Here is a 16,920-nt window from a genome sequence, read left to right as displayed (position 1 = left end):
TCTTTCGAACTGATAACCAGACGATCATTTTTAAATAGTTATTTGTTGTGCGGCTTGGCCTTCATGTGGGTTCCCTAGCAACTGGAGCAGGGGATGCCTCTGGCTCAGACTTTGTTGCCTGCCTTTGGATCCCTTTCCCCTACCTGGGCTGCCTTATCTGGCCTCAGCGGGAAAGGATGCCCTTAGTCCTGATTCAACTTGGTGTGCCAGTGTAGGATGGGTCAGGAGGGGTGTGGGGCTCCTATTTGCTAAGAAGGGGAGGGGGAGTGGAGGGAGAGGGTGGGAGGGTGTAGCTGGAAGAAGGGAGAGAGGGGTCTGTGATTGGGTATAAAGTGAATAAATAATAGAAAAATGATATCTGTTATTCAATCATGTCTGAGTATTTGTTTTGATATATCAGTCTGAGAAAACATGGTTAGATAGAGTAAGTATACCCCTCCCAGTAACATTCATAGTCATACTTTTGGGGGTATACATGTGGTGTTTTCCAATGAAAAGATTCAGGATTTAAAAGAATTAAAAGCATATTTAATCAGCATGATGAATACCATAATATTAGGCCTAGGGATTGATGACAGGAGTGGATGTAAGGGGGGTGGGGCATAAGCCAAATGAGATCAGCCTCTGAGACCAGGGTGGAGCTCTTCCAGAAGTCAGCTGCTGTTTCTGTCAGTCAGCCCTGCCAACCTGTCTGCAGAGCTGGCTCTGAAAGTGGACGCGTTGCCAGTTCTGTACACCATGCATATTCATCCCCCGGGTGGGCTTTCTCACTCTGCAAGGAAGGGAGCTGAGATCTGCTGAGCTGCGCAAATCAGGCTAAGTAGGTTTTTCCACCGGGCTTTGCCTCTTCCTTAGGACAGAGCCCGGTCGATGCCGGAGGCTTTAGCCCTTTCGTGAAATAAATTCCCCAAAGCAAGTGCAGCGGAAGCAAACTTGGCATAGAAAAACCAGTGCTTGAGAGATAATGAATACAGGCTTGTTGTGCATTCAAAATGCTGGGTACAAAATATATTTGTATATAATCATTCCCAGCACTATCAACAAATGTAAGAATGTAGCTAGGTTGTTTTTTTTTTTTTTTTAAACTGGGAATAGAAACGTTAAACATATGACTTGGCGTGACTGTCACCTCTAGACCTATTCTGAGTTAGGCATGAGAAGATTCTAGAACACTGGCATTTTTTTTTTTTTTTATTGATTGGTGTTATGATTCTAAATGTCCTTAAAGACATTAAGGTCTACTAGTCTTAACTGGTTACTAGTCTTGTGTCACCGATAGAACATGACGGGACCTTTAGAAGCTAGGGCCCAAAGACAGGAAGTTAGGTCCTTAAAGGCGTGTCCATGAGGGGGACCCTTGGACTCTACCTTCTTGCTTCCTCGCTATTTCCCAGCACCAGGAAAAATGGTGTAATGCCGTTTGGATGAGATTAAAATGTTAAGTGTTTCGTATGTGAGACGTACATGATCTTTACTAAACCAATTTATTGGTTACTTTCTCTCTCTGTCTTCTGCTGCAAAATATACAAAGGGATGCCATGGAGTGTCCTCAAACAATGGACGCCTTTGTTGTTGCTGTTCCCCTAGGCCCTGTATTTATTTCATATTTCGTATTCTGGCTACAGTTGTAAAATAAAAAATTTAGAAAAAAAGTCGTTTATTCACGCTGTGGTCTGAATATAAAATACCTTCCTCTGGCCCAGGAGGTTCCAGCTGGCGGAGCTGTTCTGAGAGGTTCTGGGAAGTGTAGGATGGAGAACTGGACTAGAGGAAGTAGGTTCCTGGGGCGTGCTGTTGGAAGCTGTACCGTGTCCGATGGCCTTTCTGTTACCTGTCTACCATGAGGTTGTAGCTTGGGCCACATACTCCTACCTCCATGATGGAAATGCCTCTTTTCTACCACGCCCTTCTTACAGGATGGAAAAAAAAAAACTTCCCTTGTTCTCTGTTTGAGGCTCTTGCTGTCTGAGCTGTTTTTGCTCCCCCAGTCTGTGCTCAGCGAGCACTTCTCTAGGTGAAACGCTCCTGGTCCATCTGACTAATGGAGACCTCCTGTTCTCTCGGTCTTCTTTCTCCTTCTCCTTTGTGGTCTCTCCTGAACCCCATCATTCAATCCTCTAGTCTCGCCTTTCTCTCTCTACTGTCCAATCACAGGCTCTAGCCTTTTATCAACCAATTAACTTTAAATTGGAGAGTGGGTTTATATAACAAAGGGGGTGTGCAGGCAACCAGATCTTGGTGTTTAGAATTTAGCATTTGTATACCTAGCACCAGACCAACACCCAATGCACCATGAAACAGCAAGATTCCCATTGTATGCACTTTCACACTGAGGAGAGAAATAACACTGCTATTAAAACAATTCTCAAGCATGTTTATGTCAGTTGCATGTGTTATTGAAACTGTGTAATATAACCAAGCTAGCTTAATTTGTAAAGTATCTTTGTAGTTTTTATATGAAAACAGAATTGAATGTACATGATAAAAATCTGCTGTTAATTACGGGGAGGAAAATCAAAAGTTGGATAAAGTGGGACAGGAAAGACAGCTCAGCAGATAGGAGCACACACTGCTCCTACACATATACACATATACACACATACACATATACACACACACATACACATATACACACACATACATACACATACACACAGACACACACATACATACACACACATACACATATACACACACACATACACACATACATACATACATACATACATACACACATATACACATACCCATACACACACATACATATACACATACACACACAAACACACAAACATACCCATACACATATACACACATACACACACATACATACACATATATACACACACACACATATACAGAGACACACACATACATACACACACATACACACATACACACATATATACACACATACACATACATACATACTACACACATATACCAATACATACATACATACACACACATACATACACACACATATACATACACACATACATATACACATACACACACACACACACATACACACACACACACACACACACACACACACACAAACACACGAACACAAACCCGAAAACTTAAAACAGGTCTCTTTAAAAGCTAGGGAAAGTAAGCCATGAAGTTGTTATGAATGGTTTGAATTTTACCCTAATAAACTAAATCACTATTTCACTTTCACCCTTTAAATGTCAATAACATTTTTGAAGGTAGAAGAAAAGATCTTGAAAGTTTTTATAATAGGGAAATGACTAGTGTTTGAGGGAGTAGATGTGTTTAAATTGACTTAAACAATTTGTAATGTGTCCACAGATCTAAACATGATGCTACTTCATTAACACAGACAGCTCACCTTCTGTATTAGTTAAATATATTTATTTTCAAGAGGAAAAAAAATCAAACAAAAGTGGGAAGTTTTATAGTTTGTACATTAAGCTTCCCCCCTGACAGTCGTAGACACTGAAGGCTCCACTCCCCAGGCGTGGGCACTACTGACAGATGTCAGATCACAGGGCAGCAACTTCACCAATGGATTAATGCACTGGTGAGCTCAGACTGAGTCAGCTTCCAGGAGCTTGAGTGAGGTTGGGAAAAGTATTTCACTAGAATGGCTTTGAAGGGAATCACTTTGTCTTTCTGGTACTGTCTTTGCTCATTGCTGTCAAGTGAGCAGCATGGATCCACCATGCCTTCTGGCCGTGACTACCTCACCATTGTCCAGAAGTAACCCAGCTAGCTGACCATGGCCAGAACAAAGAGTGATAACCAGTCCGCCCTGCATCAGGCTGTTCTTGTTATCAGGTATTCTGTTGCCGTGACAGCAGGAGGATGTCAACCACAGGTGATTGATGCCCAGAAGTAAAGTCGTTGTGTGTCTTCTTTACTATGCAATGTCTAATTTTGGAAGCAATTTGTGGAAGGAATTTGGAAAAATTTGGAGAAAAGGCTTCTTTGAAAAGCAGTTTAAAATTTTGTAAGGGAGGAGAGTATACGAGGTAGTTTTGGGGAGAACTCTACCAGAATGATACTGCGATTGTTAACCGTTGCTCATGAGGTTTCAGATGGATTTGAGGACCCTCTTAGATGGGAGACTGCATATTACATGCTGGCAAAAACATGTCTCCACTGTTTCCCACGTCCTGATACTTTGTGAGATGCCAAATTTAAAGTTATAGACTAATCCAATGGAGCCCATTTTGAGGTAGCACAGAATTCAGACCTGCATGGACACTGCTTATTGCTTTTGTCTTGATTTACAGTGAAAATCAGAAGGAAATGCCAGAGCAGATGAGTTTAAAAAGAGTGGAGTTTAAGTTTAAAAAAAAAGGGTGGGGGGAGCTCTTTAAGGCTTTAAAGTATAGTGAGCTTGCTGAGTAGACTCACACCATAACAAGCAGGCGAGTACTTGGCACTGGGACAACCAAGATGCTTTGGTGGCATCTCAGGAACTAGGCAGCTCCCATCCATCAGTGGCTCAAGGGCATAACGATGTAAAGCCTTTGAGAGACTTTGATTGCAGATTACTCCAGGGAACCTTTGCACAGGCTGCCAAGGAAAGTGTCTGAGCGCAGCTAACAAACACTCAGAAGCTGCTGTCACTCTGCCCCACATGGGCCTGGTCACTGCTCACGTTGGCCAAGATCTTTAATGCCCTTCTGTGACGCTGGTTTTGCGGCTTTGAGTCTCAGAAGAGAATGAATTTGGGCTTTTGTGCAATGCCAGCTAGTGTTTTTGAGATGTTGGGAAGTCTTAGCAATAGACAGAATGCATTTTGTGTCTTGAGTTAGCTAAGGGTCCTTTGGAAGTCAGAAGTGGTATGCTTGGTAGGAATGTGACATGGATTCTGCCATGCTAACTCCTGGCTCCTGTGTGGTGAAGGCTTGGACCTCAGCTAGTAGAAGTACTGAGAGGTGATTGAGTCATGACAGTACGATTACTAATCTTAGCACCGGGTTCATCTTTGATGAGTTTATAATGAACCAACAGGAAGTGAAGCTGAGTGGGGGAAACAGAGCACTGGGCATCACTTTGGAGGCTATAACTTGCCCCTGGCCCCTTCTTGTTTGCATTCCTGATTCTTCACTACCATGATGCTCTACCTCACCATGGCCATAAATACTGGATCCAGGTAACCATGGATGGAGACCTCTGAAACCATGAGTTCAAATACATCCTCCCTTCAATTGTTTCAATTAGACATCTTGTCTCAAAAAAGTGAAAGAAGAAAAAACCAACAACAGAGAAGCAGCAAACCATATATTATACGTATAGTTTAGGGAAAGAAAGACTTGAGACTGTAAGCCATAGAATCACATTTATAGGATGAGCCTTAACTTAATTGTAAGACTGGCAACCTTTTAAGTGAAAGCGTTATGATACAGATTTCTAGAATTTCCCTTATTTGTGAGTTATCATAGTAAGTGTGCTTTTCAGTCAGTTGCAGGGTTATGATTGTGAGCAGATAAGAGGACATCTACTAGCCGGGCGGTGATGGTGCACGCCTTTAACCCCAGCACTTGGGAGGCAGAGGCAGGCAGATTTCTGAGTTTGAGGCCAGCCTGGTCTACAGAGTGAGTTCCAGGACAGCCAGGGCTATACAGAGAAATCCTGTCTCAGAAAAAAAACAAAAACAAAAACAAAAAACAAAAACAAAATGAATTTATACAATTTAGAAGTTAAAATCTTCAACTATAACTTCAAAATTAAAATTTAGGACTAGCCGGGTGTGGTGGTGAGTTCCAGGACAGCCAGGGCTATCGAGAGAAACCCTGTCTCAAAAAACCAAAAAAAAAAAAAAAAAAAAAAAGACATCTACTGCAGGGCAATAAAGCCCTGCTCCTCCCATAACTGATAGCAGTGCCATGGCATTTGTCAAAGAAGAAGAATCCAGGACTCCACTTGGAGACAATGCCCAGGGTGTGTGTGTTTCCAAAGCTCCTCAGGAGACTGAGGAACACGAAGGTCTGAGAAGCATTGCTCACACAGCACTCCTTACATTGCTCACACAGCACTCCTTACATCGCTCACACAGTACTCCTTACATTGCTCACACAGCACTCCTTACATCGCTCACACAGTACTCCTTACATCGCTCACACAGTACTCCTTACATCGTTCACACAGTACTCCTTACATTGCTCACACAGTACTCCTTACATCGCTCACACAGCACTCCTTACATCGCTCACACAGCACTCCTTACATCGCTCACACAGTACTCCTTACATTGCTCACACAGCACTCCTTACATTGCTCACACAGTACTCCTTACATCGCTCACACAGCACTCCTTACATCGCTCACACGGCACTCCTTACATCACTCACACAGTACTCCTTACATCGCTCACACAGCACTCCTTACATCGCTCACACAGTACTCCTTACATCGCTCACACAGCACTCCTTACATTGCTCACACAGTACTCCTGACATTGCTTACACAGTACTCCTTACATCGCTCACACAGCACTCCTTACATCGCTCACACAGCACTCCTTACATCGCTCACACAGTACTCCTTACATTGCTCACACAGCATCCTTACATTGCTCACACAGTACTCCTGACATTGCTCACACAGTACTCCTTACATCACTCACACAGCACTCCTTACATTGCTCACACAGTACTCCTTACATTGCTCACACAGTACTCCTTACATTGCTCACACAGTACTCCTTACATCGCTCACACAGTACTCCTTACACATCCCCCAAGCTCCTAGAATGGATCTGACCCCTAAAAACCATGAGACAGAATGTGGGAGGAATCCCAGCGTTTCCTTTTTATTCTCATTCTGTAATCCTGGGTTAAGAGAGGTTTTCTAGGAAAATAATTCAAAAGAAGGTGAAAATCTAAATCAAGCCATAAAATCTAAATAAAGTCATGAAGTAGGAGACTACTATCTATGCTACTAACATCACCGAAATAACAAAGAAAAGCATTAAGAGTTTGTAAACTAGCTAAATATGAAGTTAAAAATGCAGCATTCACCATGGTTACAGGCTACAAGTATCAACGAACTCTTAGAAATGACCAGTTCCATTGCCTCAGAGTGGTACTCATATTTAAAATTGTTTTAATATAATTTTATAAAAAAATCTTAGTTCTAAAATTTGAAAGCATCATTTAAATTCCACTCAAGACTCAGTGCATAACTCAAAGACTCTAACAACTATATAAAACACCGCTATGACATTATTAGCCAGCTGCTACATGACAAGCGTCAAGATTTGTTATCTTTTTGACAGACAGGCAGTTAGAAAAGTCAGTCTTATGAGCGAGGATGCTGTCAATACCTGAGTTATCTTCATCTTTGCGGATTTTGAGCTTCACCAGGTCTTCACACTGCTGGAGGATCTGGACCGCATCTTCCATGGAACAGTTATCCAGCCGGATGTTATCTATCGCAAGCAGTTTGTCTCCCAGTTCCAGAGTTCCGGTTCTATTGATAAGTGCACAGTATCACATGAGTTGTGATGAATACGTACTCAGGCCATTTCTAGAGGCACTGGGCATAATCTTGTGTTCACATGGCCATCAGAGCCAAAGCTCTTGAACTGTCTTAAAATTGTACTTTTATTGACAAGCATCTATATTTTTTTTCCCATTCGTATTTGAGATGGATGCTATGCCGGTAAATCGTATATTATTAAAACAGTTTCCTTCAATTTAACCTAGGCATTTATTTGGAAAGGATAGAGCTCCTTAGGGGGTGCCAGGCACCAGAGACTGAAATATCTTAGTGTTCCTCTCAGTCTTGATACACATTATTGATGCATTGCAATCAGCTCCAAGGAGAGGACCGTGGGATGAAAGAAGGTAAGACGGGTCAGGTCATTGAGAACTGAGGTCTAGGATTTGGGCTCTTTATGCACCTGGAAACTTGTTGCGGCTGGGAAAGGGGACAATCTGACATAATTATTTGGAAAATGGCCTCAGAGAGTCCAGTACTGCTTCTGGACTAATTGCAAGACTGTTGAAAATCTTAAAAAATCCATAATACAGCCATAGCAGGAATTAGAATAGACTGCATATGTTTTTGGTATAGAACTGTCCCTCATGTATTATGTCTAGGTTAGAGTCTACTACTTGTTTGCTAATATTCAGTCTCTCTTCTGTTCTACTGGGTCACCTATGATAGATAATACAGGCTCTCTTAGCATCCCTCAATGCATTCCCACCTACAGATAGGAAATAGGGAAGGCAAGTAGGTAGGATGGATTCCTTGTGCACTTCCCACCCATTACATGAAAAACAAACATCTGTCCTTCTTTCATATCTGATGCTAATATATTTCAACACAGCTGTGCTTCTATTATTTCCCTCACACTCCTACTATGTCCACCATACCTTTCAGTGGTTAGAATTTATTTAATGACATATTCCCCTATGATGACAGGTTGGGTTTTAAAAGATTTTTATTTGAAAAATAAGAGGAAAGTTAACAATATTATATTCGCATGCTTGATTACTTAAAATGTACTTTTATCTGTGAAATAAAAAATGAGACTATCTCATTTAGAAGTATAGTGAACAAGGAGGAGACCGCTCTAGTTACCTTTAATGGTGAAGTTGATATAGCCTAGAGTTTTTCTAGAAAGCAGTGACAGCCAAGAGACTGCCCAGATGAGGCCATCCTGTGGACATGTCTATGATGGACTCTCAATTGTTCATTGGTTTAAGAGGGTCCAGCCTACTATGAGTGGCATCATTTCTTAGGCAGGGAGTTTTGGGTTGGATAAGAAAACTAGCTAAGCATGAGTCTGTGAGCGAGCCAGCAAGCATCTCTTGGCTGAGTCCTCTGGTTAGAAGTAGTGCTTCAAGGAAGCTAGTGGGCACACCTTTTAAGTTCCTGCTTAAGACTCTACCCTGACTCTCTCCATAAGGGACTATGATCTGGAAGTATTAACCAAAGAAATCATTTCTTCGCCTAAGCTGCTTTTGGTCAGATTTTTTTTTTTTTAATCACATCAACAGAAAGGAAATTAGAACAGGAATATAAACATTAGTGGTGGCTCTAAAGTCTTACTTGTCTAAAGGGGACATGATGGCAAAGCCATCCCACAAGCTAACCGTGTTGGAGAGGTCCTGCTCAGAACTGGGTAACTTTTGAGTTTTCAGTAACAAATGGAAGATGGAAGAAAGTGAAGAAAACGCTCATGCTGAACACATAAAATACCCTAAAAATCACTTTTAGCTGTAGAGCACAGAAGTACAGGGACAGAAGGAACAGGCCAGTGAGAAAACACACACTCCTTACCTGTGTGCCACACTGCCTTTCTTGATATCTGAAATGACAAGGGGGTCCCCCGGTTTTCTACTGGATGGCGCTGTAACAATGAAGAGAGAGTAAGCAATCACATCTTCACATCCAGGACTCATCTGAGACTGTTCCCTCCTGCCTGACAGTAACTTTCAACACCAGTAAGAGTTATATGTAAATCAAAAACAACCAGTAAATGGTTGGAAACTATGTGTATTATAGCTACAAAAACATTCATGCAAGTGTGGCCATTTAACTTTGCAATTGGAGAAGGCAGTTGGAGAGGTGACCACCAGCTTTAGTCTCGTTCAGGTCAGGTGACCTAAAGGGTTGATTCCTCAACAAGGGAATCATGAAATCAATTTAGACTCGCTGGCTTGGTGATACTGAAGGCAAGTCTCTCTCTCTCATCCCTTCCTCCATGCCTCTCTATCAAGGAGGGACCACTGTTGGTCATCAGTTCATCGTGTTACAGAAGGGCCCTAGGAAGGACATAGGGCAGCAATCACAGCTTTAAAGTTCATGTTTTCCAGAAGGAATTAGTTTGGCGGGTGAGCTACATAAATCTTTATGTTCTGCTCACAAAATCAGACCTAGAAAGCTCTACAGTGTTTTGGGATGTGAGGGCTTACTTTGTTACTATAGTCAATATTTTATTAGTTAACCAAATGCATGCATGTGTATATGTTTATTCTAAGCATACATATATAGCCCCCATTAAACTGCACGTAAGATTATCATCAGTCACAGTGGCCCTTATAATTTTGGGGGTAGTACTCCCATTTGATAAAAATAATAAAAAAGCATTTTAAAAGAAACTTTCTTGGCATTAACTGTGGCTATGAGTTATATAGCCCAGGGAAGCACAAAGAAACCATCTTTATTTCCAAACTTTGGATTTCATTTAGGATATCAACATTTGTATAAAAGACACGTGGCCTCTGAGAGAAGATGTTGTGCCAACCTGAAGCTTGCCATGATTTCCTTTTAAAGAACATTAAGAGGCCCCTGAAGTAAGATTTTATTATAAACAGGCTGATCATTCCATAATAATCACAGGACCGTATCATATTCTATAATCCCATCTGAATCCCAGAAAAATATTTATGCATAAGAACAGATGGTTTAACAGCTCAACATCATATTTAAAGGAAAATCAACACCCCCCATACCTTACCCACTATTGCAATTAGTCCTGAATAAATGTTAATGAGATTTCCCTTAGTCACTATCCTTAGCTCACAGCAAAGAATGCAGAACAGTCTATTCACTACAATTAACTCATTATTTAAGCCTTCACTCAATGATTTGATATGACTTACCCATAGACACAAGCAGCTACCAATCTTACTCATGTCATGGTCTAAAATAAAGTTAGTTCTGGGCACGCACGCATGCATGCGCACGCACACACACACAAATAAATACATCTTTATTGGATAAAAGCATTATTCTTCTAGTATCTGTCAGATGGTATCATGACACAGAGGACAATCCCACAACATTTTTCCTAGAAGGCAGAATTTTCATATGCTCTATCCAGGTACGTGCACATGGTGGCCACCCTTGTCTTATAGATTCTCCTCCTTCTCCTTTAACTACACCCATTTCTGAAACATCAAAGGTTCGTCTTGGCAGATGTCTCCTGGAGTGAGGTATTGAACACAGAATTGTGTGTGGACCTGTATGGGCTCTGTCTCTGTTATTATCAGGCACACAGATATGGCAATGGATCTTCGAGCAGTGTTTACGTACCCTACTATAATGCCAAATGCTTCTCTGCCAGGAAAATGACAAGCCAAGCTTGTGCTTCTAGGACCACAGGGCTCTAAAACCGACCAAGCAGGTCACTATTATCAAATATGAATAGTTTATACAGATATGCCATTTTGGTAATAGAGAAACAGAAGGACAATGCAGTGTTATGATCAAGAAGTGACATTTGATGGTGATAACAGTTGGAGCCGAAGCCCTGGCTCTAACACTTCTGGGTTGATTGCTTGGGGACAGAATCCTTGGGTGCCTCATCTATGCAACACGTGATGAAGAGTCACAATCTTTACCTGAGTTTCTGTAGAGAGCATTATGTGGATCATCACAAAGTGGTTAGATCCCTGCACACCGGCACCCTGTCTGCAGAAGATCTGCAGAAGAGCTTATTGTTATTACTATTCAACCACACTGACCTCAGCTCCCCTCTCCAGCACTAACCAATTTAAATAGACTGGCTACCTAACAAACTCCAGGGGGTCTTCCTGTCTCCCGCTCTCGAGTGCTGGGATTATAGGTGCATGATGCCATGCCCTGCATTTGTACATGGCTTTAAGTATGAAGCTTGGACTCTCGAGCTAGAAAGGCAAGCACTTAACAACTGAGCCATCTTGACAGCTCTTCCTTTTCACTTGTATCAAAATTTCGAATTCATGTAATTTGGTGGAAAATTGTGCAGAAGTAAAGTCTTCAATTTCCTGTCTCCCCAGATTCAAATAGAGATGATTCCTGCCTGTAAGGTGATTCATTTGCGATTTCGAGATTTGATAGTGTGAAGGCAGTTTCTTTCAGTAGAAGCCCTACTTGAGTTTTGATTATGTGAAACCGGCAACATGCGGCATGGCAGCCTCTTGTGATACTGTGCAAAGATGGCAAGCCACAGCTTCCCATTGGCCATGCAGATCAACACTGCATACTACAGTGTACTGTATTGTTAGGTTGTATGAGTAGTTTCCACCCACCACCAGTTTACTGGGGACATAGCTCGGCATCCGTTTGAGGAACACACACTTTCACCTTTGGTTGATTGCACTTGTGAAATAGCATGTCACACACTTTCACCTTTGGTTGATTGCACTTGTGAAATAGCATGTAATGCTACTGTTTTAGTTTTTAATCTTAGTCAGTCTCTGTTTACACTGTGTTATGAACCACGGGGGTTTGTTCTCTCCCTTGCTAGGTTATCACCACACCCATCTCTCTTTCTTGCCTCTTCATTCCTCATTCTTTCAACATAGTTTATTACATATCTTTGCAAGATCAGTATTTGCTGTTCGCTTTAGCATGCCTGTGTCAATAGTGTCTATGAACAAATCAGAGCATCCAGTTTCTTTCCTTTTCTGCTGAATTCAGTCACACTCCCTTATTCTACAGCGTTATCTAGCTCCTCCGGCTTTTGAAGATATAAGCTCAAAGCTTCTGAGAGTTCTTTTGGAGAGACACCTGATTTCACTGAGTACAGGAAGTTACCTCACAGACTAATTCACTCATTCTTAGCTTCCAACTAATCCTACTGTCTGAGCTATATCATCATTTTTATACACCCCAAGTTCTGGATGCCTCCAATTCTTGAGCCCTTTGGAAATATAAGGTGCACTGAGGTTCCTTGTCAGGGTCTGTGGCTGTTGTTTTCCTTTTCTTGATCTTCATCTAGGATTTGGCCATTGAAAAACCTCGTATTTTCTCATATCAAGAGAGCATGCACTGTGCCTCCATGGTTCAATCTTAGAAGTGTTAAACCCATCATCGTTCACCCTCACTGGGTAAAGCTTATTTGCAGAGGAAAGATGAAAATGTGTTGTGCCTGTCACACAGCCCCCCTTTGTGATTTTATGAAGAAGGAAAACTAAGCTTTTGTTTCTGCAATGAATTCAGTCACATCATAAAGAGCGGCCTGGAAATTAACCGCCTGCATAAAATGCTACCTTTTGCTTTTCTGATTGAGACTCTGGGAAGGTTCCTCAAATGAGATGAAGGGTGGAACAACATGGGGACAGGAAGGCCAGTGCTCAGGCTGACAGAATGTGTTGGGGTCTGTTTGGCCTTTTATTAGTTTTGGGTCTTTGGGTAGTTACGCTGCCCAACCACAGCTTTTCCTTCTGAAAAATGGGTCATCGCTGGGCTGCCCAGGATTAAGAAAGGACACACATGTCATCAGAAGGTGCCGTGTCTCACTTTGGAGGGACAAATCCCTGTTGTAAAGGTCAACAGACAGGTCAGCGTCCAAAAGGCTTTAGGGACAAGGGCACACACAGGGCAGAGACAACCGAAGTTCTCTGACTTGACAGGCAAGTGTCTTTGTTGGAAGGCAGGAGCTATGATTCTGGACTTGTTGGGGTGGGAGGGCACCGGGGTGTGGCTTTTTCTGTTAGTTTACCTACTTCAACTGCTATAATAAATCATTCTATATTATCATAACACCTATAAAAGCAATGTCTGGCTCTACTGTGCTGTAAATGTTTTATTGAGGACCCATGAACATTGCCCCGAAACTGCTCACCACATTTAAATTCAGAGGTGGTCTTTTTTTTTTTTTAAACTCTGTCAGGTCTGGAGTGTAGCTGGACACACTGAGGACTTGTGGGCCTCTCATGCTGGAAGGTAGCTGGACTTGCTGAGGTCACGTATGCCTGCCAGGACAAAAGGGAACTGGACACATTGAGGACATGTGTGCCTCTCAGGATGAGGGCTACTTCTGAACACAGAGGGGAAGAAGGAAGAAAGGGGATTTCATACAAATGAAATGTGAGAAAACTCAGTGAACCACGCAGGGCCTCAGCCTCTCTCAGAGCCCATGTGTGTTTGAGGAGAAGGTGCATGCCTTCCCTGCCAATATAATATAATCGAAGTGGACACTAGGTTAAAAATACTATACTTTAAAAATTTATTCTTTGAGAATTTAATACTATATATTTGGGGTGAACATTAGGCTTTTGTTATCTAGAGGTCTGTTTAAAGGATCTCACAGGGTGTTGATTAGAGCACTGACTGATTACCACCTTACATGTACTGAGGTTTCCCGATGTGTTTTGGTTTTACATACATATATATACACACACACACACATACATTTATATGTATATATATGAACACATATGTACTTATGTGTATATTCATATATGTACACAAATACATGTATGTATTTGTACACACGTATGTATACAATATGTATACCTTGCATGTGTGTATATATTATATGAACACATATACACATATATATATGTATATATACAAGCATTCATATATATATATGCATGTGTATATGCATATGCATTAAATATGTGTAACCCTTTACAGAGAGGAGCACTTTAGTCCTTGCTCTGGATCATTTTCTAAATCTTTAATACATGCTTTAGTCCACTCAGCACTTCACAATCATCTTCTAAGGCTTCTTTCTGGGGGACACAGGGCTCAGTAGAACAATACTGATGAAGACACCTCATCCATCCATGCGATGGCTTATGGGCATTGAATGAGGATCTATGTGTGCTGGGACCTCAGTGAGGCCCTCAGGGGTTTCTCTCACTGCCGTGAATCCAAATCCTGGCTGGCCTTTTAGTTCTTGTTTTTCCTTTGCAGTAAATTCTGTTTCCTTGACTTGTAAATTAGTAGTATTTTCCAGGAAGAAACACGTTCAGTATCGTGACAATTGCTTGTGTACGTGCAGTTGGAGCTCTGAGAGGTGATATGTGTGTGTGTGTGTGTGTGTGTGTGTGTGTGTGTGTGTGTGTACGTGCGCATCCCTGCCCCACCTAGAGCAGAGCGACACTCATGCTTCACAGAGAACAGCTGCCCGTGGCGGTGGCGGTGGCGGTGGCGGTGGCGGGCTGAGACTCCAGACCTTCTTGTAGCAGCTTGTGGGTGTTTACACTGTCGGCATTAAAACTGTTCTGCCACACAACTCTGCCAGACACCTCCTCCTCATGAGCGTCTATTACAACCAGAATTGCTTCAATCTCAAAATTTACTTAAGAAATTGCTTTCTTTTCCTTTGGTTATTTAATGTAAATAGATACACTTAAAATTTGTAGAAGTAAAAATTTAATTTGTTAATATCCATAAAAATTGAAGGCCGAGGAGATACTCTGTAAAGTGCTTGCCCCTAAAGCAGGAGGACATGAGTTTGATTTCAGGACAACATACAGAGACCAACCAAACAACAACAGGACAACAGCAAAGACCAGGCATGGCAGCAGGCACCTGTAATATCCACACTGGGTAAGTGGAGACAGGCAGTGTGGGGGCTCACTGGCCTGCCTGTGTAGCCAATTGACAAATTCCAGACCATTAAGAGAGGCTTTTTCAAAAACCTAGGTGGACCACTCCTGTGAGCTGACATCCAAAGTTGGCTCCTGCTTTGCACATTCATGACACACACACACACACACACACACATCTATTTATTGGACTTGGCATGCCATTCATTCACAACTACAACATATTGTCTTTATTCACATGCTGAGTCATTCCTAAATACAAGTGCATCACGGTTGTATATTTTATTTGTCCTAAGTGCTACCTCATTTTATCTTTCTACTTTTCTCCCAGAAGGCTACTGGGCTAACGGGAGACCATCTTGGATACTTGGCATCTTAGTCTTCGCAAAGGTTGTGAAATGCAGTTATACTCATTTTAGTATAGCAGCAGCTCTGTGTGGCTTTCCTTATAAACAGAACTGCGGTCTTAGTGTGAAATTTATATCATTAGAGTTGAGTTGGACAGCCCTATTTCACACTAGTCAATTGAGGAATTACTTTACTTTTGCCATAACCACTGACATAAACCCTCCCGAGCAGGGTGTCCAGGCATTTTTATACTGTCTCATCCTTCTTTCTTGAAGGGATGACCTTGTGGTCAGAGTCCCTGCTTCTGTGCCTCCTTTGGTCCTTATGTACTGGTCATTTGCTTCATGTGTATGGGGACATGCACTGGTAAACTCAGTTTATGGACATCAGAAGAATAAAATAATCTCAGTTTCTATCCTCTTCTGTAGAGGCCCACTGGGGTTGAAAATTTCAAAGTTGGTTTATCAAGGCAGTTATAAAATTTGATCCCTGGGGAGGATGAGAATTAAGCCCATTTATATTCTACACTTTTTTTGTGGATTGGTTATCTAGACCAGGTAACATGAGTGACTCAGGAATTTACTTAAAGGCATTGCTTGAGACTTGTGATTACAAAATACATAGTATCTCTAGTTGGATTGTATCTGTAATGGATTACAAAAACATAGTAGACTCAAAGAGAGCTCTAAGTATATACAAAAGTATTTTTGAATTAGATTATTGTCTCTGGTCATCATTACACAACAGTATAGGACACAAAAATATAGAGAACCCACCTGTATATTTCTGTTCATCTAATTATTCATCTAATAATTTATATATTGGCATGTGAGAAATATAGAAAACTTGCTGGGCAGCATAGATGTTATTTTACTCAAGACTTAGCCCTATACATCATAGAAATCTTGCTCCCATTTGCATATTGTTTTCTTTTCCCCCCTCTCCTCTTCTCTATGTCTCTCTGAGTCTGTCTGTCTCTCTGTGTGCAAGTTTGTACACATGCCAGTGAAAGCCAGAAGTAGACACTGGATATCCTCTTCAATTACTTTCTACATTTTTTTTTTTTTGAGACAGAATCACTCACTGAAGTTGGATTCACTGATCTAGCCAGTGAACTTTCTGGAAAGCAAATCTTAGAGCAAACCCCATGTCTCAGGCTCCTGAGTACCGAGATTACGACTGTGTGCTTCTGTGCCTGGCTCTTTCCATGGATGCTTGGGCTTTTTACACAGATTAATACGCTTGCACATCGAGCACTTGACCAACTAAGCTCTCTTCTGAGCCCTTACATCCATTTTACAGATAGAGAGAT

The 16,920-nt window shown here is 41.6% G+C and overlaps 1 protein-coding gene across 29 annotated transcripts in view; it reads right to left on the bottom strand.

Moving 5' to 3' along the window:
- The window catches only part of Grip1 (glutamate receptor interacting protein 1), a 634,030-nt gene that overhangs the window by 59,855 nt on the left and 557,255 nt on the right, over window positions 1–16,920 (bottom strand). For all 29 annotated transcript variants that reach the window (XR_380450.3, XR_380451.3, XR_003948812.1 and 26 more), the window contains 2 exons: window positions 9,271–9,340; window positions 7,307–7,452 (listed from right to left, as the gene is read on the bottom strand). Coding sequence is in view for 23 of the 29 variants with exons in the window: in XM_006514242.4 (XP_006514305.1) it covers window positions 7,307–7,452; window positions 9,271–9,340 (216 nt within the window). In the remaining 6 variants the exon portion in view is untranslated. The remainder of the gene's footprint in view (window positions 1–7,306; window positions 7,453–9,270; window positions 9,341–16,920) is intronic.

Source organism: Mus musculus, chromosome 10, assembly GCF_000001635.26.
Source record: "Mus musculus strain C57BL/6J chromosome 10, GRCm38.p6 C57BL/6J".
Lineage (NCBI taxonomy): Eukaryota > Metazoa > Chordata > Mammalia > Rodentia > Muridae > Mus > Mus musculus.
Note: the sequence above shows the minus strand (reverse complement) of the source record. Positions and strands in the feature narration are given on the sequence as shown.